This window comes from Coregonus lavaretus (genome assembly GCF_964263955.1).
Source record: "Coregonus lavaretus genome assembly, chromosome: 9".
Lineage (NCBI taxonomy): Eukaryota > Metazoa > Chordata > Actinopteri > Salmoniformes > Salmonidae > Coregonus > Coregonus lavaretus.
In genome coordinates, this window is record NC_139996.1 from 15,758,099 (window position 1) to 15,781,075 (window position 22,977).

Consider the following 22,977-nt stretch of genomic DNA (forward strand, 5'->3'; position numbering starts at 1 on the left):
GCCGAAATTGTCGCAACCCCTATTACTAGCCTGTTCAACCTCTCTTTCGTAACGTCTGAGATCCCCAGAGATTGGAAAGCTGCCGCGGTCATCCCCCTCTTCAAAGGGGGTGACACTCTAGATCCAAACTGTTACAGACCTATATCCATCCTGCCCTGCCTTTCGAAAGTATTTGAAAGCCAAGTTAACAAACAGATCACCGACCATTTCGAATCCCACCGTTACTTCTCCGCTATGCAATCCGGTTTCCGAGCTGGTCATGGGTGCACTTCAGCCACGCTCAAGGTCCTAAACGATATTATAACCGCGATCGATAAGAGACAGTACTGTGCAGCCGTCTTCATCGACCTGGCCAAGGCTTTCGACTCTGTCAACCACCGCATTCTTATTGGCAGACTAAATAGCCTTGGTTTCTCAAATGACTGCCTCGCCTGGTTCACCAACTACTTCTCAGATAGAGTTCAATGTGTCAAATTGGAGGGCCTGTTGTCTGGACCTATGGCAGTCTCTATGGGGGTGCCACAGGGTTCAATTCTTGGGCCGACTCTTTTCTCAGTGTATATCAATGATGTCGCTCTTGCTGCTGGTGACTCTCAGATCTAACCTCTACGCAGACGACACCATTTTGTATACATCTGGCCCTTCATTGGACACTGTGTTAACAAACCTCCAAACGAGCTTCAATGCCATACAACACTCCTTCAGTAGCCTCCAACTGCTCTTAAACACTAGTAAAACTAAATGCATGCTCTTCAATCGAACGCTGCTGGCACCCGCCCACCCGACTAGAATCACTACTCTCGACGGGTCTGACCTAGAGTATGTGGACAACTACAAATACCTAGGTGTCTAGTTAGACTGTAAACTCTCCTTCCAGACTCACATTAAGAATCTCCAATCCAAAGTTAAATCTAGAATCGACTTCCTATTTCGCAACAAAGCCTCCTTCACTCATGCTGCCAAACATGCCCTCGTAAAACTGACTATCCTACCGATCCTTGACTTCGGCGATGTCATTTACAAAATATCCTCCAACACTCTACTCAGCAAATTGGATGTAGTCTATCACAGTGCCATCCGTTTTGTCTCCAAAGCCCCATACACTACCCACCACTGTGACCTGTACGCTCTTGTTGGCTGGTCCTCACTACATGTTCGTCATCAAACCCACTGGCTCCAGGCCATCTATAAATCACTGCTAGGCAAATCCCCGCCTTATCTTAGCTCATTGGTCACCATAGCAGCACCCACCCGTAGTCTGCGCTCCAGCAGGTATATCTCACTGGTCATCCCCAAAGCCAACAACTCCTTTGGCCGCCATTCCTTCCAGTTCTCTGCTGCCAATGACTGGAACGAATTGCAAAAATCTCTGAAGCTGGAGACTCTTATCTCCCTCACTAACTTTAAGCATCAGTTGTCAGAGCACCTTACCGATCACTGCACCTGTACACAGCCCATCTGAAATTAGCCCACCCAACTACCTCATCCCTATATTGTTATTTATTTTGCTCTTTTGCACCCCAGTATCTCTACTTGCACGTAATCTCTTGCACATCTAGCATTCCAGTGTTAATACTAATTGTAATTATTTTGCACTATAGCCTATTTATTGCCTTACCTCCATAACTTGCTACATTTGCACACACTGTATATATATTTTCTGTTGTATTTTTTGACTTTATGTTTTTTTACCCCATATATAACTCTGTGTTGTTGTTTTAATCGCACTGCTTTGCTTTATCTTGGCCAGGTCGCAGTTGTAAATAAGAACTTGTTCTCAACTGGCTTACCTGGTTAAATAAAGGTGAAATAAAAAAATAAAAAGAGACACCAAGCACTCCTTGTCCCCTTGTTTCCCCCTGGTCTCCTGTCCCGTTCTCTTTCTATAGAGGTAAAGGAGGGGTTGGGGATAGTGGTGCGCGGGTCAGCTGTTTGTTCACCTGCACCCGCCCGCAATTCCTAATAATCAATCCGCAACCGCCCGACTATATGTGATAAAGTGAAAGTCTGAGGGCCACACCCGACCCAAACCTGTAAATGTAAAAAAAAAAAGTGCTATAGGCTACAGTCAAAGATGGCGGAACGATTTTTTGAGTGAGGGTACAGATTTTTTTTGTTGCCTGATTTAGATACAGTACCAGTCCAAAGTTTTTCTTTATTTTTACTATTTTCTACATTGTAGAATAATAGTGAAGACATAAAAACTATGAAATAACACATATGGAATCATGTACTAACCAAAGAAGTGTTAAACAAATTTTATATTTTATAAAGTAGCCACCCTTTGCCTTGATGACAGCTTTGCACACTCTTTGGCATTCTCTCAACCAGCTTCATGAGGTAGTCACCTGGAATGCATTTAAATTAACAGGTGTGCCTTGTTAAAAGTTAATTAGTGGACTTTCTTTCTTTCTTAATGCGTTTGAGCCAATCAATTGTGTTTTGACAAGTTAGGGGTGGTATACAGAAGATAGCCCTATTTGGTAAAAGACCAAGTCCATATTATGGCATGAACAGCTCAAATAAGCAGAGAGAAATGACAGTCCATCATTACTTTAAGACATGAAGGCCAGTCAATCCGGAAACCATCAAGCGCTATGATGAAACTGGCTCTCATGAGGACCGCCACAGGAAAGGAAGACCCAGAGTTACCTCTGCTGCAGAGGACAAGTTCATTAGAGTTACCAGTCTCAGAAATTGCAGCCCAAATAAATGCTTCACAGAGTTCAAGTAACAGACACATCTCAACATCAACTGTTCAGAGGAGACTGCGTGAATCAGGCCTTCATGGTCAAATTGCTGCAAAGAAACCACTACTAAGGACACCAATAAGAAGAAGAGACCTGCTTGGGCCAAGAAACACGAACAATGGACATTAGACCGGTGGAAATCTGTCCTTTCGTCTGGAGTCCAAATTTGAGATTTTTGGTTCCAACCGCCGTGTCTTTGTGAAACGCAGAGTAGTTGAACGGATGATCTCTGCATGTGTGGTTCCCACCGTGAAGCATCGAGAAGGAGGTGTGATGGTGTGGGGGTGCTTTGCTGGTGACACTGTCAGTGATTTATTTAGAATTCAAGGCACACTTAACCAGCATGGCTACCACAGCATTCCGACCTCAACCCAATTGAGATGTTTTAGGATGAGTTGGACTGTAGAGTGAAGGAAAAGCAGCCAACAAGTGCTCAGCATATGTGGGAACTCCTTCAAGACTGTTGGAAAAGCATTCCAGGTGAAGCTGGTTGAGAGAATGCCAAGAGTGTGCAAAGCTGTCATCAAGGCAAAGGGTGGCTACTTTGAAGAATCTAAAATCTCAAATGTATTTTTATTTGTTTAACACTTTGGTGGCTACTACATGATTCCATATGTGTTATTTCATAGTTTTGATGTCTTCACTATTATTCTACAATGTAGAAAATAGTAAAAATAAAGAAAAACCCTTGAATGAGTAGGTGTGTCCAAACTTTTGACTGGTGCTGTATATTTCTGTTTATAATTTCCAACATTTTGGGAGGCTATTTCTTAGTCACCTTGGCAATAATTAGATACATTGCAGCTTCTCTTCTGTCATTATACACTGAGTATACAAAACATTAAGAACACCTGCTCTTTCCATGACATAGACTGATCAGGTGAAAGCTATGATCCCTTATTGATGTCACTTGTTAAATCCACTTCAATCAGTGCAGAGGAAGGGGAGGAGACAGGTTAAAGAAGGATTTTTTAGTCTTGAGAGAATTGAGACATGGATTGTGTATGTGTGCCATTCAGAGGGTGAAGATATTATTAGACAAATTATTTAATTGCCTTTGAACTGGGCATGGTAGTAGGTGCCAGGCGCACCGGTTTGTGTCAAGAACCGCAACGCTGCTGGGTTTTTCATGCTCAACCGTTTCCTGTGTGAATCAAGAATGGTCCACCACCCAAAGGACATCCAGCCAACTTGACACAACTGTGGGAAGCATTGGAGTCAACATGGGCCAGCATCCCTGTGGAACGCTTTCGAAACCTTGTAGAGTCCATGCCCCGATTAATTGAGGCTGTTCTGAGGGAAAAAGGGGGGGGGGTGCAACTAAATATTAGGAAGGTGTTCATAATGTTTGGTATACTCAGTGTATGTTACCCTAAGAAGACTAAATAAACCCTTGCTCACCAGAATAATGTCATACATTGATAGAATGAATGCTTCAATCTAGTTGACCTCTGTAAACCTTTCTCTGTCATCTTCTTTCACGGAGCAAAGACATTTAGGGGCCAGAGAGAAAATGCAATAACAAAACAAAAAAAACGACAAATGACATCAGTTTGACCGGTTTTAAGGAAATAGAAAGCTGTGAAAACGACCCAACATGTTTCTTATAAGATTTCAATTTGGCTTGGATGCATATTTTATGTGGTTGAAATACTGTCAGCTTTTATGATGCTGATAAAGATAGCACCTCTACATATGGTATCTAACTGAGCATTCGCATTATTTCAAGATGCTGAAAGAAAAATCATATTTCTTCACTCCAGTTCCCAGGTCAAAATTTTGCCCACATTTGGTGTATCATTTTATTGCAAGAAATGCTTAATTCTGCAGGAGTTAATATTAAGGCTATGTGAGAGGTTATAGACCTACAGTCTGTGTCCATATTTCAGTTTCCATTAACCCATTTGAACAGTAGGCTACAGTTCCCTTGACATGCCATAGGCCTATTTGAAGTCCCCGTTTTGTGACTGTCAAATTTGCATAGCGTCTCACAATCATCACACATAACATAGCTGGCACTGCCATCATCCTCTTAAACCTCTTCACCAAATCTTTCTCAAACATGACTTTTCTGGCCCTCCCTTCTCTTTATTTTCAACTCTCCTTTCACAGCTTTTATCTTATGGAATTAAACTCTGACATTGTCTTTTATACCTCCTTGGATTGACGTTAACTTTTTCTGCCCGTTCCCAAAATGTTTGGGCAATTGGCGTGTAGGCTTTTCGGCGCGCGTACAGTTAGGCCCTATAGCTTAGGCTTATGCACTAATGCCAGATAGCCTAAAATAATTAAAGAAAAACCTCAAAGTACCCTATAGATATAAATTGCACAAGAATGATACATTTATGGACTTTTATAGGTATTGTTTTCTCTTTATTCAACCCGCCCGTCACCCACCCGCCCTTCATCCACATGGATATAACCGCGGGGACTGCGGGTTATGAGTCAATCCGGCAAGAACAAGTCAGATGTCTTCAGAACACGTTTATTGCAGATATTGGGTTCAACACATCACACTCCTCTGTAATGATGGCTCACAGTAAAAGTGAGAGTGTGTTAACGGAAGTGGTTCTATGGATAAATAATATAAATAGTGTACAGTAATGAGTATGCAGAGTCCTGGGAGTAATACAGTTACATACTTGCATACACAGATACATACAAATGGCCTCTAATAGGTAAACTAGCTCAGCATATACTATGGCCTGTACTGGCTTAGCATAGTAGTATGGCCTGTATACAACAAATAGACTGGCTTAGCATAGTACACTCCGATCTTCGAGTACACCCAACAGTACATATTTTTTGTGGTGGCCCCGGACAAGCACACCTGATTCTACTTGTCAACTAATCATCAAGTTGAATCAGGTGTTTTTGTCCGGGGTTACAACAAAAATGTGTACTGTTGTTAAGCATATAACTGAAAACGTGACCGTACCGCAACCAGGGTATGCACATGCACACGAGACCACGACCAACGTGGAATAGTAACTGCGCCACAAGGAAAGGCACAGGCTAAATTAGGCTACATGCTACATAAGGCTAAACACAGTACACGATAGCATGAGGCTACATAACGACACTAAATGTCCATAAACACGGCTATTAACCAGACAGTATGAACAGAATATATAATAGGCTATCCTAAATGAGGCATGTGGTAGACAGCGCCCATTCCTTTTCAACAGGAGCACGCAGAGCAATGCGCATGGGATTGTGGGAAGGTGAGCGCAGCGATAGAAAAAGTTCAGCTCTGCTCTACTTTATGCAAATTGTACGCGGCCACCACTGCAGATGTTTGCTTGAAAATCTTCCGTTCCTGAAACATTGTTCCGCCTGTCATTATCTCCGGGCAAGCACAACCAAAAAAGATGGAGGAAAGCCAATCATCGCTGTGTCTGGTTTTCCAATTCTATATGATTTTGCTTCGCTAGAATACAGAGACAAAATAAGGTAAATGGCATGGAGGATTGCAGAGATTGTTGGTGTTAATGGTGGGTGAAGAGAGATTTGCACAACAATGTTTGCTTGTGCTGCTAGCTAGCTATGAACATCAAGCAACATAAACCTTAAAACTGTGATCAAAGCCACCATTTGTAAATGTGTTGAGTACATTTTATTGTGAAATGTGCCCACCAAAGGATAGAAATCACCAGTAGCACACATTATAGCATTGTAAATGATACACTAAGCATGACTTTCCCATGTAATATGGTACCAATTGGATTATGGTATCTTGACATTATGATTCTCATATAGCATAGCTTTTGGCTCTTTCATTATACTTGTGACATGCCAGTGATGATTATAGCTCACTTCCAGTAAAATACATAGGTCTAAATGCACATGAATGGGCACTTTGGGAAAAGGTAATTGTGGCTTTGACTTGCAAACATTGTTGTGCAAATCTCTCTTTACCCACCATCAACAGCAAAATTTCTGCAATCCTCCTCCATCCCGTTGACCTTCTGATTTTGTCTCTGTATTCTAAAAGAATTCTCAGCAAATAAACGAGGTAGAATTACAACGCTCCCCACTCCACATTAGTTTCCTTTTTGATATGTTTAATTAGCCTACAAATTGCCAGCTCTTTTTTTTCATGTACAGTACTGTACCTAAAATAGAAGGGTTGGATTTGCACTAAACCATTTAATGTCAGAAAAAGGATGTCGAAAAGCTGTCTTATCGTTAGCCTCATATACATTATCTAAATTGGAGAGCTCACAACTGGACAAAAAGGTAATGTTCATTTGATAAAGCAACACATAAACACAAATTAGAGACAGATCCCCTTCACATATTTGTATTGCAGAATTGTGATCTGTGATGATTGAACATTGACACTAGTTCATCTTGAATAATGTTTTTAAACAAATAAAACAAGTTTAAACACTTCACTTCAATGAACCAACACTGAGTGAATCAAAATATAATTTCAAAATGTACAAATAATCTAACTTTTGTAAACGTTAGACATCTTAGTAAGTAGGCTATTATTACTAAAGCATAATTTCAGGTGAACAAAAAAGGCCATACCAGAGGTGGCCAACCTTGCTCCACTCCCTGATCTACTGGGTGAGCAGGCTTCTATTGCCCAGCAATAATACACATTATTATCAATCCATTAGGTTTGATAAGTTGAATCAGGTGTGTTAGTGCTGGGCTGTAACAGAAGCCTGCACACCCAGCTTACAGTGTACCTCCAGGAGAAGGATTGGCCTGCTACAGTTGTAAAATGTTTGTAGCCTATAATTTGTGTGTGACTTTTAACTGTGTTGTTGTATACAACATTTGCTAACATAAGTACACATACAACCCATGGCATACAAGGATGTGCCAGCAGTCTCTTGGGACATTCACTGGGACCTCTTCATCTGCAGACAGGCTTTCACAGCTCTCCATATCTGAGGACAGACATCACAAAGAAACAGGCTTACTTTTATTACCATTAGATAGTCCTGACTATTATCTCTCTGTCTGTCTTCATAGTTTTCCTCTCTAGGGACTAAAGCTGGAGAATATTAGCATAATGTCATCCCACAACCCTATCTAACTAGTATACCTACTCCCTTTTCTGACAGCTGGAGCAGAACATCCTTTCACCCTCTTCCATTGCTGTTATCTACAAATGCATTTGGAGCATTAGTTTTTACTTTACAATGATAGGTTTACATCAAGATAACAAGCTAATATGAAGTTAACTAGCTGTAGTATATAAAGTTGGTTAGCTAGCTAGCTAACGAGCAGCTCATAAGCCTACACAGAGTGCCCTGCTGTAGTTAGCTAGCTAATAATATATATATTTTTAACATTTTCAAGATGTATTTACTTACTTGAATAGATTCACGCCTACACCCACGTCCACAAAGTGGCCAATCTTTTGGAGCTATAGAGTTGTCAAGCGGAGGCACCGCTTCTGGTTGAAACGTACCGTAAGGGCTGGCCTTTTAACATCCACCATAATGCCAAATAATGAATGTGTGGACGTTGCAGTTGTCCTAGCAAGAAGTGATTTTCTAAGGGCTCAGACATTAACCACAAAAAATAACATCTGAGGTTTAGAAATAATGTAAATGTTAGTGGCTGGTGGGTTTAGAGTTTGACATGAATGTTGTTCTCATGACACAAAACGTCTCCCTGAGCACACCTGGAGTTTCTGGGTAAAGATGCATCGGTCGGCTACTCCTCAGCTGTTTATACAATTTTATCGGTCGAATACTGTCTGGAAACGAAACACAACCATAGAAAGTCATGGATGAGGGATTCTAACTGGGCTCCAAACGAAAGCTGCCAATTCATGTTCTTCCAGTTCAGAGGGGTCTGCTTCCTCCCACGCCAGGCCTGAGTGCTGTTGCTCAAGTCTCTGGGTCGCAGTGGTGCAACACTGAAGCAAGTTGTTACAGGATCCAACCGTTAAGGAGGATTCCTGTTTTTGTTTCTGGCAAATCAATGTGCCTTTGAGGCTTTGCCGTGGTGACCCAAACCCATTTCTTCTATCCTTTTTTTTTTTGTTGGGAGTAGATGTGTTATTACGGAATAAGCAAAGTTTTGAAACCTGCCAAGATAAGAGTGTCAGATGATTCTTTCCTAGAAAATGAACTCTTTCACTTTCTATGCAGCAGTAGCAAGACATACTGCAATAAAAGTCAGGAGGTTCACAGTTGTTTGTAGTGCCTCTCCTCTCTGACCCAAAGAGGTAACTTACAGTCTGGCTAAACGTCTGGAAACGTTGTTTTGACTACCAGGTCCACTCCATTAGTGGTGAGAAATGGCATAATACCAGGCCCAAAATGATGTTTGTCTATGACCTTAATCAATCAACAGGGCCCAGGTCCTCAAAATGGAACCCATTCAACAAAAAAAAATACGTTACTTCTGTATAGAACACAGTCTCTTGATTTACTGCACTAGAAAAAAAATGCTTTTTGTTTTTGGCTGTTACTCAAGTTTCCAGCTTTAATTAATTTATAAGTTAAATGTGTATACAGTCCATCTCACCCACCCAGGAGTTGGCCCTGGTGAGCATGGCAGGACCAGGCAGGCAGGCTGGGTGAGCAGAGTGGAGTGGAGAGGAGGCCTGGGGATGGATGCTGTGGGGGGGGGGCATTGAAGGGGGTGAGAGGCCTGCAGGCCGGGCCAGCCAGCCGCTGCTCACAGTGAGCTTTCCATCGCAGGCGTCCCCACTTAGCTACATACACGTTTTATCCTCTGCATGAATATCAATGAGGCTAGCCTAAAATACAGCCATTCTTCCCCCCCCCCATATGCAGCACCCACCACTGGCTCACCAGCCCCAGAGTGGCAGCCTCTGTCGATGACCCTTGTTCTGCAACAGACCTGTCTTGTCCTCCGGGGCCAAAATTCACTTAGGCCCCATGCTTAGTGTGTTGTGTGTGTGTGTGTGTGTGTGTGTGTGTGTGTGTGTGTGTGTGTGTGTGTGTGTGTGTGTGTGTGTGTGTGTGTGTGTGTGTGTGTGTGTGTGTGTGTGTGTGTGTGTGTGTGTGTGTGTGTGTGTGTGTCCCAGTGTGTGTGCACACATATACACTACCAGTCAAAAGTTTGGACATGCCTACTCATTCAACGGTTTTTCTTTATTTGTAATTTTTTTTACATTGTAGAATAATAGTGAACACATCAAAACTATGAAATAACACATATGGAATCATGTAGTAAACAAATAAAAATATATGTTATATTTGAGATTCTTCAAATAGCCACCCTTTGCCTTGATGACAGCTTTGCACACTTATGGCATTCTCTCAACCAGCTTCATGAGGTAGTCACCTGGAATGCATTTCAATTAACAAGTGTGCCTTCTTAAAAGTTAATTTGTTGAATTTTTTTCCTTCTTAGTGCGTTTGAGCCAATCAGTTTTGTTGTGACAAGGTATACAGAAGATAGCCCTTTTTGGTAAAAGACCAAGTCCATATTATGGCAAGAACAGCTCAAATAAGCAAAGAAAACAACAATCCATCATTACTTTAAGACATGAAGGTCAGTCAATACGGAAAATGTCAAGAACTTTTAAAGTTTCTTCAAGTGCAGTCGCATAAACCATCAAGCGCTATGATGAAACTGGCTCTCATGAGGACTGCCACAGGAATGGAAGACCCAGAGTTACCTCTGCTGCAGAGGATAAGTTCATTAGAGTTACCAGCCTCAGAAATTGCAGCCCAAATAAATGCTTCACAGAGTTCAAGTAACAGACACATCTCAACATCAACTGTTCAGAGGAGACTGTGTGAATCAGGCCTTCATGGTCAAATTGCTGCAAAGAAACCACTACTAAAGGACACCAATAAGAAGAAGAGACCTGCTTGGGCCAAGAAACATGAGCAATGGACATTAGACCGGTGGAAATTTGTCCTTTGGTCTGGCGTCCAAATTTGAGATTTTTGGTTCAAACCGCCGTGTCTTTGTGAGACGCGGTGTGGGTGAACGGATGATCTCCGCATGTGTGGTTCCCACCGTAAAGCATGGAGGAGGAGGTGTTATGGTGTCGGGGTGCCTTGCTGGTGACACTGTCTGTGATTTATTTAGAATTCAAGGCACACTTAACCAGTATGGCTACCACAGCATTCTGCAGCGATACGGCATCCCATCAGGTTTGGGCTTAGTGGGACTATCATTTGTTTTTCAACAGGACAATGACCCAACACACCTCCAGGCTGTGTAAGGGCTATTTGACCAAGAAGGAGAGTGATGGAGTGCTGCATCAGATGACCTGGCCTCCACAATCCCCCGACCTCAACCCAATTGAGATGGTTTGGGATGGGTCGGATGGCAGAGTGAAGGAAAAGCAGCCAACAAGTGCTCAGCATATGTGGGAACTCCTTCAAGACTGTTGGAAAAGCATTCCAGGTGAAGCTGGTTGAGAGAATGCCAAGAGTGTGCAAAGCTGTCATGAAGGCAAAGGGTGGCTATTTGAATATTCTCAAATATAAAATATTTTTTGGTTACTACATGATTCCAAATGTGTTATTTCATAGTTTTGATGTCTTCACTATTATTCTACAATGTAGAAAATAGTTGTAAAAAATAAAGAAAAACCCTTGAACAAGTAGGTGTGTCCAAACTTTTGACCGGTTCTGTATGTCTTTGTCCCTTTTTCACTATAAGAAACTGTGCTGGTAAGGTGCTGATGTAGTGCTCAGGGCTCTGTGCCCTCTTTCCTGTTTTGTGGAGGTTGTCATTAATAAATCAGCCCGTGGCAGTGGCCCAGCAGCTAACACAGGGGTGTATAATAAGTTAATTTATTTGTCAACACTGAGCCACAAGATGAGAAAGCGCCTGGCTCTGCATGTTAAAAAGGCAGCGAGGGGCTGCTGCAGCAGCTCTCAAAGGACCTACCTCTTTGATTTGGAGAGAGAAAAAAGAGAGAAACTCCCCTTCAGGGCCGTTGCACACACACACAGTTTGCTTTTGCTATTGAATATGGCAATATGTCAATGCATCGGCTGTTTCTCTATGGCTCTGTCCACTCCTCAAGCCCAAAGGTGGCCCGGCTACAGAGGAATAGCTGTGGATGGAGGTAGGAGGACGTGGGAGGGAGACCGACTCTTTTCTTCTTCCAAAAACTCACAAGGGTCTGGACACAGACTAGAGAGCGATGTGCAGCGGAGCGATGCCCCCCCCCCCCCCCCCCACCCACCTCCCCCCCCCACCTCTCCCTCCTTGTCCACTACTCTCCCCCTTGTCCCTACTCTCCCCAGAACCACAGTTCCCCCTCCACTACTCTTTGCACAGCCGTCGGATTTAATTGGTATCAGCGGAGAGGGTCTGTTGCCGGGTCTCTCAATTGGGTGAGATGAGGTGATGACATCAGACAATGGAGCCACACTCTCCTGCCTACCTCTCTCAGCCACTGGCTGCACTCAATTAATATGCAAAAAAATAAATAGGCGCTCCGCTAATACAAATCACTGGCTGTTGTTGGGCATGTGTGCCATTCAGCCACCCCAACTAGAGGAGCTTGTTTAAAAAATAATTTAAATATACAGGAAAAGATAAGAATGAGAGAGAATGAGTGAGTGGAGCAAAAGGGAGAAGGAATTGAAACTGGGGGGAAAGGGGGGCAGAGAGCAGACAGACAAATTAAAGGAGTAGAAGATGTGTTCCACCAATTCGGGGCCTTATGAGAAGTGTAACTTGGTAAAAAAAAAAAAAAAAAATGTTTAATTTCACAAAATGTGTACATTCTGCCATAAAGAGCACACGTTCAACATCATTAAAAAACATGTTTTCCAGTGTCAGAAAATTTTCCAGTGTCAACAGTCAACCCTGTTGACCGTAACAGGGTTGACAATTTCATCTTAAATCAGCCATAAATCCCCTTGTTACATGGATAATGAAAGCTTATTGTGTGCAACAGGGAGTGCAAGCTTCACAGAACATTTTTTATTGTTAAAACATTTCTAGCCTATCTATGGGTAACAGGGTTGACGTGTTATGCTTGACCGCTCAGTTTTCCACCACAAAACACCAGAAAATGGCCAGCTCAACTGCTTTTACACTATGATTTGACTATTAGATGTTCAATGTTTCTTTTGAAAATAATATTTAAAAAGGAATAGTTTCACCATACTAAAACGAGAGTTCAGTTCTGATGAGTGTAGCTCTGATTGGCTATGGCGCACCGGTCTGCGTAGACTCCGGTCCTGGACAAGACAGATGTTTTTATTAGGTTTTATTTACTGCTGTGTCTATTAATTGTCCAAACGCATGGCTGCTTTCACACTATATTGCTATAGAATTTTCACAAATGCCTTACTATACGTCATTCCCAAATATTCTAAGAATTTATGAAAACGTGAAAATGACCATATTGAAGTGCTCGCTTGTCAGAAAATGTAAAATAAAATTGTTATATTCTTCCTGGGGGTGTATATAAACAGATTTTAATAAGATTTTATGTTGCTAAAATGCTGTCAGTTCCACTTTAAAGGGTACATCGTTTAATATAACAGGCTTTTAAAATGCAATATTGGTGCACATTTCTACTTAAAATATCAAAGGGATGCAAAAGGCACTCTTTTCGTGTAACAACCCAGAAGGAGTCTTAACCTAGGAGTTTATTTTCTCTTTTCCCTCCCTCTCTGCCAGTGGCCTTCCTGGTGGCCAGTGGCCTTCCTGGTGACCAGTGGCCTTCCTGGTGGCCAGTGGCCCGTTCACAAGCTATCTTATTTGCATTATGAATGACAGTGAGGGGAGCTAACAAGGTTATTGGTCTTTGAGACGCACGCCTGCAACCACACGTGGAAAAAGGACCTACAGCAGTGAGCATTGGCAGAGGGACTGTGGCTCTTTATTCCACCCTTTCCAAGAGCTATGGGGCATTTTTCAGACAGCACACGGTTTACTCAGGAGCTGGAAGAAAAGGGGCCGACCGGGGAGGTTGACTGGGACAGGGGGGTGGAGGGCTAGCCTTTCAGCTCCTTTACAAGCCAAGTGAACCCTCATTACCCAGGGCCCTGGTCATTAGTGGGAGCCAGCGCTAAAGGGGATTATTTATGACCACCAGATTAGCCAATCAGATTGTCTCTAGGGGGACGTGTCTGCCTGTACCCCTGTTGTGTCAATTGTGAATTTAAGAAAACGATTCACGTCTCACTCATTAAATGTAGTGGCCTTTGCTGGCTCACCTGGAGTGTGTGTAGTGTGTATGTCTGGATGAGTTGGTAAGTGTAAATGAGTTTTAACTGGGGATATGCTCTATAAAATTGACATGTTTTATAGCGTTACTGCTGGGTACCTTTTAAAATCAGTTTTACCTCCATCATAACTGTTTTTGACAGACTAATGTATCCTCCATTACAGCCATGTAGTCTTAGAATAATACTTTTTCATATGACTTCAGCATGTTTTTCGTCCTCCAACAGACTTCAACTTCGCCATGTACCCCCCATCCATGATCGCAACGGGCAGTGTTGGAGCGGCTATCAGTGGCCTTCAGTTGGACTCGGGTGACCAGTCTCAGTGGGGGGACAGTCTCACAGACCTGCTGGCAAAAATCACAAACACAGAAGTGGTGAGTGACCTGTCTTTCTGGCCAAATCTGACTTGAGAGAAAACTCCTTCAAATGTTTTTCTTCTGGTTATTTCCTCAGCCAAATCAGTATGAGTAAGAGCAGAGGTTGACGTCTACACAGAATCTTTCTCAGAAGCATTATTCATTTAGGTATATCTGTACCTACACTCTCAGTAAAGTTCATTTGAAATATTTGAGTCAAGGCCTGTATGTGAGTCAAGGTTGAACCACCAGTAAAATCACAAGTCTTTGATCTCTTCAGCCAATCAGCCTCTCCGGAAAAACCAGCCCATACAGAAATACCTCAACCACTGATTACGATTGATAGACAGCATTTGACTGGGTCTGTCAATCTAAATGTAGATCAATGTCTCTTTCCCAACCCTTTCATAGTTCCCTAGTACTCTGTGGCAACATTCCATCTAATTCATCCCAAATGGTCACATGCCACATTTGCGTGGAGCTGCTATGCAAAGGTAGTGAAATGTCATCCTGTGATTTCCCCCTTCAATCCAGGTTAGTTTCCCACAGCCTAGTCAGCAGCCCAGGGCCTTGCAGGTCCCCGACATAAAATATCTGTTCATCCAGGCAGAATGTGGTGCTCAGATGCAAACTGAGGAAGCAGAGCCAGGCCAGGCGGCCCTCTGTGTTGCTCTGGGGTTAGCAGCGCCGTGGTGGATTGGAGGTGGAGGGGTGCTCAGTTCAGTCCAAACACAGGCAGGCAGGCTGGGCCTCAGCTGGCTCCCGTGCCTGGCTTTCGTCAGGAGGGGAGCAGGGGGAGCTAGCTGGGGTAGCTTCAGGGGTGGGTTGGTGAAGGGTCTGCAGGATGGGGGTAGGTGAAGGAGGGCGGGTGTACAGGGGGGTGGTAACAGTGCTGTCATTTAAAACTCCCTGATGGCAGGCACTAACCTCCATTCTGTTGGTAGCTTCCTAATATTCCTGGGGCATGTGTCGTGGGCATTCCTCCTCGTTTGAGGCAGGACTGAGTGACCTGAGGGCTTCCTGGCCTGTCCTGACCGGAGTCCTTGAACCTGTAAGGCCAGTCCACCCTGCTGTGGTTGGCGGGGAGAGGAAACCTAGGGGCATGAGGGTGGGGGGGCCGAGGCTGCCTGAGCTGCATTGGCCTCTGTTCTGGCTCTCTTCTGCTAAACTTACTGCCAGACAGAGCAAGAGACAGACTCTGAGCTTCACAAGGCCTGTCCCGCTGTGGGAGAGGATAGGAGAGGAGGAGGAGGGGAGAAAGCTGTTGAAGTGTGAAAATGGACACCAGGGGAGCATAGCCAGTGTCCCGCCTCACTTGTGATGGTTACCCCCTCTCTCTCTCATGCCCCATAACGCGTCTCTGCTGGAGAGGCTCCCTCCCCAGTGTTTGGTGTGTGACGTCATGCTCCGTAGCCGATGAACAACAGATAGCTGGCCTGAGCAGCACAGGCCCTCTGCTACAGTAGACTGGCCTGCCAGAATAGCATTTTTGGAAAGAAGATGCTTGACGATTACTTCCCACTGGGCAAAAACTGGTTGAATCAATGTTGTTTCCACGTCATTTCAACAACAGAAAAATCAGTGTGTTGACGTTGAATCAATGTGGAAAACTGATTGGGATTTGCTAAAAGTTGTCAACATAAGGGAATTTTGTATTTTTCTTCACCCAACTTTTAACCTAAATCCAAATAATTTTTTTGTTGAATTCACGTTAGTTGACAACTCCACCAAATGTAAATTAAAACTAGATGTTGAAATGACGTCTATGCCCAGTGGGTTAGCACTGCTCTGTCTATGGTCTCGCTATAAAACCAAAAGAGGAATTGGTGTGTCATTTCACACTTACCCTACCTTTTCCAAGCTCAGCCACTTAATGTCAATCCCACACCTAATGGCTAAAACCACCTCAATTATATCAATTTGAACGCGGTCGTCAGTTTGGTATGAAACGGAGTGTGAGAATGTACACACATTTGGTTTGGCGCTCTGGCTGGGGAGATGGCACGGAGCTGGGATGGAGATGGCCAGGCAAAATATGAAGTAAAGTGAGCTCTTGCCAGCCTGGCTGCTGATGCCAACAACACCCCCTGGCACCCCACTGGAATATTTGGTATCCAGAGTGTGGTTTTCAGAGAGGACATGTGATAGGGCCAAGTTACCATCTCCCGCCACCCCGAGGAATGTGTATATAGCCTTAGATACACCTGGTGTGGCACAGAGAGTGGTTAGTCAGGCACAGCAGCCCGGTCACTGAGCCTTCAGGCCAAGCCATGATGGGAGAGGCTGGCACTGAGGAATAATTAAAACGTTGTTACTAGGAGGTTTCGATTGGTTGTGATTCCTGTAAGACTTAAGGGATTCTCTGTTGCTGGGCTACCGTCGGTTGTTTGCTGCTTCTGTTTTGATTCTCCAAGAAGCTGAAAGCTAGGACGAAAGAAAGTGGATTAACATAAAACGTAATGTAGCTCATTAAATGTGAAACCTTCAATTGAAGCTCAATGCGCAGAAGGTCCTTCTCTGTTCTAGCACACAGCAGGCTGAAACAGGAAGAGAGGAAGGGGCTAGAAAACTGTTTCCCCGTTTTTTGCCTGCTTTGCTTGGCAAGCATCCACTCTCACTCTCTCCCGTTCGTCTTTTCTCTCGGAGTAGCTCACAGTACACCAGATACACACACACACCCCTGTCCTCCACATCCCCTTCATTCCTCCCCTGACCCTCGCTCCCTTTTCTTCCCTTCCTGCGCCCCTCCACTCATCATCCACCCCTCCTGACTCACATTGAGATCTTCTTTTAGCCAAAGTTGTTTCCATTTTAATCTGGAAGTTTAGTCTATTGAACAATCATGTGTGTAATAATGTGGGTGTAACCCAGAAATATAGCCAATGGGAATGCTCCTTGTGATGCTCAAACATGACATTGCTCAAAGCAGATTGAACAGCGAGACAGAGACACATCACATTTGAGCTAACGTTGAGCTTGTGTACATGGGGTCATGGGTTGGTCTGACCAACTCCGGGGTATGGCATGATCCCCCTCCTAAACACAGAAGCACACCCGCCACCGCACGCGCACACACACACACACACACACACACACACACACACACACACACACACACACACACACACACACACACACACACACACACACACACAGACCATGCTGTCTGCACAGAGTAGCACTGTGGTGTGTGGTACAGTAGTTTAAAAATTCCATGGTTTCACACATTTCTTCCTCTGGTTTTGTCTGTCTGCTCGACTTCCTTCTTGAGGCACTGTGACATCACAATGGACGCTCATGAATAATCCCAGCAGCGTTTGTCTTGTGGTTCCTCCTCACACCCTTGATTGAATTGTCAAAATAATTGTAATACATTTTGATTTATTTTGGTTGAGTTTAAGATGTAATAGTGGGGGAATGGGGGATTCATTCCCAGTGTATTCCAAGTGCTGCCTTCCCTTGTATCTAAGTACCAAAAAACCTTTCTGAAAACCATATTTTTGTTTTCAGTAATCATGTTGAAGCCATTAAAAGTTCTCAAATTAAGCCTGTGGGCCTTGGCATGGGATCCAAACTGCAGCTATAAAGAGCAGCGTAGAGGGGAATGTCTTTTAAGAAGTAAAGGCCTGCATTCTTGCGGTAAGACACAGGCAGTTCCTTTACATGTTTTGTGTTTTACTTAATCTCGGAGGAGTAGATTTTTTATGACTAATGGAGCACATGTTGGTGGGAAGTTGGGGACCTCTGAAGCAGAAAATGGGGACGCTGGGCGACTGTCATGTTTCCTCCACGTCAGCGCAGCCAGTTAGCGACCATGGGAGACGCCCTCCCTGAGGCTCCTCAACATGTTAGTGCTCTTCCAGCCCTATTCTTAGGCCCCCTAGCCCTCATACAGCCTTCTCACATCTGTCCACATCCAGGGCCACTATATGTAGAATACAGAATAAATATTGAGTTATTCAGGTATGAAGTGAGTCCATTTATCAGATACATTTGCCTCGTCCTCGATTGAGCCCAAATACAGAATTTGAATTATTTCATGAGTAATTCACTAGGATCATATATCTAGTCTATGTAGTGCATTTTTGATTTAGCAGTCATTTGCACAAGGCTTTTCCTGGAAATGTTTGCACTGTGACCTTTGACCTTTCGTAACTCAGCTGTGTTCAACTCCTGAGGAGCAATTCCCATGTGATAGGCCTCTGTTCTCATTTCACCAAGGCAGCAGGCAGCACTTGCCCAGGCCCAGAAGCCATTACACAGGTTCAAACCATGGCCCATCAGGTTTAAATTAGCTGTAAATGTCTAAGGAATGTTCCCCTCCTCACAAGTCTAAAGCTCCTGGCCGTGGGGCTCTCTGTCTTATTTCCCACAGCCGCCCGGCTGTTCCAACAGAGGTAAGGGTATATTACTGTTGTGTACCACCAGAGGGCTGCACTGTCATACACTGCAAGCCATAATCATAGTTATTACAGGGCACTAATATGTTAACCTCTACGGGATCGGTGTCCCGTATACGGGACGGTTGAGCTAACGTGCGCTAATGTGATTAGCATGACTGTTGTAAGTCACAGCAAACTTTCCAGGACATAGATATGTCTTATATGGGCAGAAAGCTTAAATTCTTGTTAATCTAACTGCACTGTCCAATTTACAGTAGCTATTACAGTGAAGAAATACCATGCTATTGTTTGAGGAGAGTGCACAACAACAGAAAACTTATCACGGCAACTGGTTTGATACATTCACCTCTGAAGGTAAATAATGTACTTACATTCAGTCATCTTGCTCTGATTTGTCATCCTAAGAGTCCCAGAGATAAAATGTAGCATAGTTTTGTTTGATAAAATCAATTTTTATATTCAAATGTAGGAACTGGGTTCTGCAGTTTGAACCCTTGCTGTCTCTGGCTCCACACCCACCCCGCCCGGCCATCTAGATGTGTGAAAGTTAGTTTATAAGCTAATGATCCATCATGTATGACATTCCTGGGAGTGTGTAAACATACATTTTGTATTAACATATCATTTTTGTATGTTTTCTATAGTTATGTACTTGAAAATGTATCAATTGACCAATTCGGCACATTTGGGCAGACTTGATACAAAATTGTCCAGTATTGCAACGCTTGACTGGATCAATCTGAAACTTTGCACACACACTGCTCCCATCTAGTGGGCAAAATCTAAATTGCGCCTAAACTGCAATATTATAGTGGCCTTTCTCTTGTATTTCAAAGATGATGGAAAAAAATGTTTTATAGAAAACACATGTTTTTTGGTTTGTATTATCTTTTACCAGATCTAATGTGTTATATTCTCCTACATTAATTTCACATTTCCACAAACTTCAAAGTGTTTCTTTCAAGTGGTATCAAGAATATGCATATCCTTGCTTCAGGTCCTGAGCTACAGGCAGTTAGATTTGGGTATGTCATTTTAGGCAAAAATTGAAAAACAGGTCAGATCCTTAAGAGGTTAATAGTCAGATCAGAACTCTTCTTCTCTAATACTTCCAACCTGAGAGCTGCATCTTGGGGCCACAGCAGGCTGAACTACTGGAAATCTCATCTCTCCCACAACCTTTGAGGCAGATTCCTAAATCCCAATCCTGTAAAAACAAATCACAGTCCTCCTCTCTTCCTTTCCTTTCCTTTGGTCTCCTCATGTCCCCTCCATCATCTCCCCATCGTGGCGGAGACGAGGTCTGAGACGGGGCGGGGGGTCAGGGGTGTTGAGAGGTTGCTTTCTCTGGAGGATTCTCAGGTTCTTCCAGCTCTCTTTGATGCTGAAACCCGATCGGCCCGCTCTCAGGTGGATTCCCTGCAGGCAGAGACTGGCTCGTTAAAAAAGCACCACCTTTGTGTTCCCACAGGACGTGGATGTAATTAACATAGCTTAGCTTCAGTACTGGGGCCTATACCTGTGTTTTCACCGTTGTCAAGGCTACTGGTGAGTTGTGTGTGCTGGGGAGATGAATGGGGGGGATGGGGAGGCGTTCAGTGCTGGGCCCTAGTGGGCTGAGGTAATGCTTGGCCTGATCCTAACCACCTCTCAGCCGTAACTCTCTGTCTGTGGGGGCGGCAGTCAGGGTAGCGGTCATCCAAATTCTGCATGGGCCATGTTCCCACAGTAAAGCACAGTACAGTCAGGAAACTGGAGGTCTGTGTCAGTGTCACTTCTGTTCTGTCAGGGCCAATTATTTATATATACACTAGATCACTGACAAGGGGTGCTGTGTTGAAGCCACCGTGCCTCCATCTTGGCACTCCCCCATTATGTAAAATAATATTTTGGAAGCTAGCCTATAGAAATGTATTTATTAATGTCTCCCATTTGTTTTTTCATTTATTCTATTACACCTTAACAGACACCTTAATGCATACTTTTACATTAAATTATGTGAGCTATACAAATAAAAAAAGAAAATAAAACTTTTTCCTTAAAGTATAATTTTTTATAAAGTTCTAATGTTACTGTCCCCAATACAAAAAATACTTAAATAGATACCATTTCATTGAAATACTGTAAAATTCTATTCATTCCTATGGAGGAGTGCTTCTGCTGGGGAGTGCCAATATGGCCGACCGGTGGCTTCAAAGCCTCTCATTGGCCATTACATAGCATCAGCAATCCAGGGTTTATACATCAGGGGTAGGCAACTATAGATTCAGAGCTGATGGTCGGGGGACAAAACATAATTATAACAATTTATACAGTGAGGGAAAAAAGTATTTGATCCCCTGCTGATTTTGTACGTTTGCCCACTGACAAAGAAATGATCAGTCTATAATTTTAATGGTAGGTTTATTTGAACAGTGAGAGACAGAATAACAACAAAAAAATCCAGAAAAACGCATGTCAAAAATGTTATAAATTGATTTGCATTTTAATGAGGGAAATAAGTATTTCACCCCCTCTCAATCAGAAAGATTTCTGGCTCCCAGGTGTCTTTTATACAGGTAACGAGCTGAGATTAGGAGCACACTCTTAAAGGGAGTGCTCCCAATCTCAGTTTGTTACCTGTATAAAAGACACCTGTCCACAGAAGCAATCAATCAATCAATCAGATTCCAAACTCTCCACCATGGCCAAGATCAAAGAGCTCTCCAAGGATATCAGGGACAAGATTGTAGACCTACACAAGGCTGGAATGGGCTACAAGACCATCGCCAAGCAGCTTGGCGAGAAGATGACAACAGTTGGTGCGATTATTCGCAAATGGAAGAAACACAAAAGACCTGTCAATCTCCCTCGGCCTGGGGCTCCATGCAAGATCTCACCTCGTGGAGTTGCAATGATCATGAGAACGGTGAGGAATCAGCCCAGAACTACACAGGAGGATCTTGTCAATGATCTCAAGGCAGCTGGGACCATAGTCACCAAGAAAACAATTGGTAACACACTACGCCGTGAAGGACTGAAATCCTGCAGCGCCCGCAAGGTCCCCCTGCTCAAGAAAGCACATATACAGGGCCGTCTGAAGTTTGCCAATGAACATCTGAATGATTCAGAGGAGAACTGGGTGAAATTGTTGTGGTCAGATGAGACCAATATCAAGCTCTTTGGCATCAACTCAACTCGCCATGTTTGGAGGAGGAGGAATGCTGCCTATGACCCCAAGAACACCATCCCCACCGTCAAACACCAGAGGTGGAAACATTATGCTTTGGGGGTGTTTTTCTGCTAAGGGGACAGGACAACTTCACCGCATCAAAGGGACGATGGACGGGGCCATGTACCGTCAAATCTTGGGTGAGAACCTCCTTCCCTCAGCCAGGGCATTGAAAATGAGTCGTGGATGGGTATTCCAGCATGACAATGACCCAAAACACACGGCCAAGGCAACAAAGGAGTGGCTCAAGGTCCTGGAGTCGCCTAGCCAGTCTCCAGACTTTAATCCCATAGAAAATCTGTGGAGGGAGCTGAAGGTTCGAGTTGCCAAACGTCAGCCTCGAAACCTTAATGACTTGGAGAAGATCTGCAAAGAGGAGTGGAACAAAATCCCTCCTGAGATGTGTGCAAACCTGGTGGCCAACTACAAGAAACGTCTGACCTCTGTGATTGCCAACAAGGGTTTTGCCACCAAGTACTAAGTCATGTTTTGCAGAGGGGTCAAATACTTATTTCCCTCATTAAAATGCAAATCAATTTATAACATTTTTGACATGCATTTTTCTGGATTTTTTTGTTGTTATTCTGTCTCTCACTGTTCAAATAAACCTACCATTAAAATTATAGACTGATCATGTCTTTGTCAGTGGGCAAACGTACAAAATCAGCAGGGGATCAAATACTTTTTTCCCTCACTGTACAACGGGTGAGTCTAATCCTGAATGCTTATTGGTTAAAACCGCATTCCAGCCGGTGTCTACTCCACAAGTTACCACCGGCTAAATCTATGACGTTAAAATGCCTATTTACTCTGTTCCAATAGCCAAAGCTATTTATAAACGTGATCTCCACTATAAAAAGCATCTAGACATTATCTCACATTTCTTTTAGACTAACATTTAGTTTTCAATAGCGAAGATTTGTATAAACCTTGCTGTCTGTCTCTCCGACATTTGCAACATTGTTTCAATATTCCCATAGGAATGAACATGTCGGGACGAGACAGAATCAAAATAACGTTTAATGAAAATATGTCAATAATTATTTGAATATGTTGGTAACCCTTTGTATAAAAGTGATAATGCCCTCGAAGCCGGTGTTTGAA

At 43.4% G+C, this 22,977-nt stretch overlaps 1 protein-coding gene and 1 pseudogene across 3 annotated transcripts in view; one reads left to right on the plus strand and one right to left on the minus strand.

Annotated features, from left to right (window-relative positions):
• The window catches only part of LOC311135021 (G1/S-specific cyclin-D2-like), a 35,692-nt pseudogene that overhangs the window by 10,329 nt on the left and 2,386 nt on the right, over nucleotides 1-22,977 (plus strand). The window contains exon 4 of the transcript XR_014615402.1: nucleotides 14,129-14,277. The product of XR_014615402.1 is annotated as a G1/S-specific cyclin-D2-like (transcript). The remainder of the gene's footprint in view (nucleotides 1-14,128; nucleotides 14,278-22,977) is intronic.
• The window catches only part of LOC311135022 (fibroblast growth factor 23-like), a 35,130-nt gene continuing 31,681 nt past the window's right edge, over nucleotides 19,529-22,977 (minus strand). For both annotated transcript variants that reach the window (XM_084168863.1, XM_084168864.1), the window contains one exon: nucleotides 19,529-20,081. In XM_084168863.1, coding sequence (XP_084024989.1) covers nucleotides 19,923-20,081 — 159 coding nt within the window. In that variant the 3' untranslated portion in view covers nucleotides 19,529-19,922. The remainder of the gene's footprint in view (nucleotides 20,082-22,977) is intronic.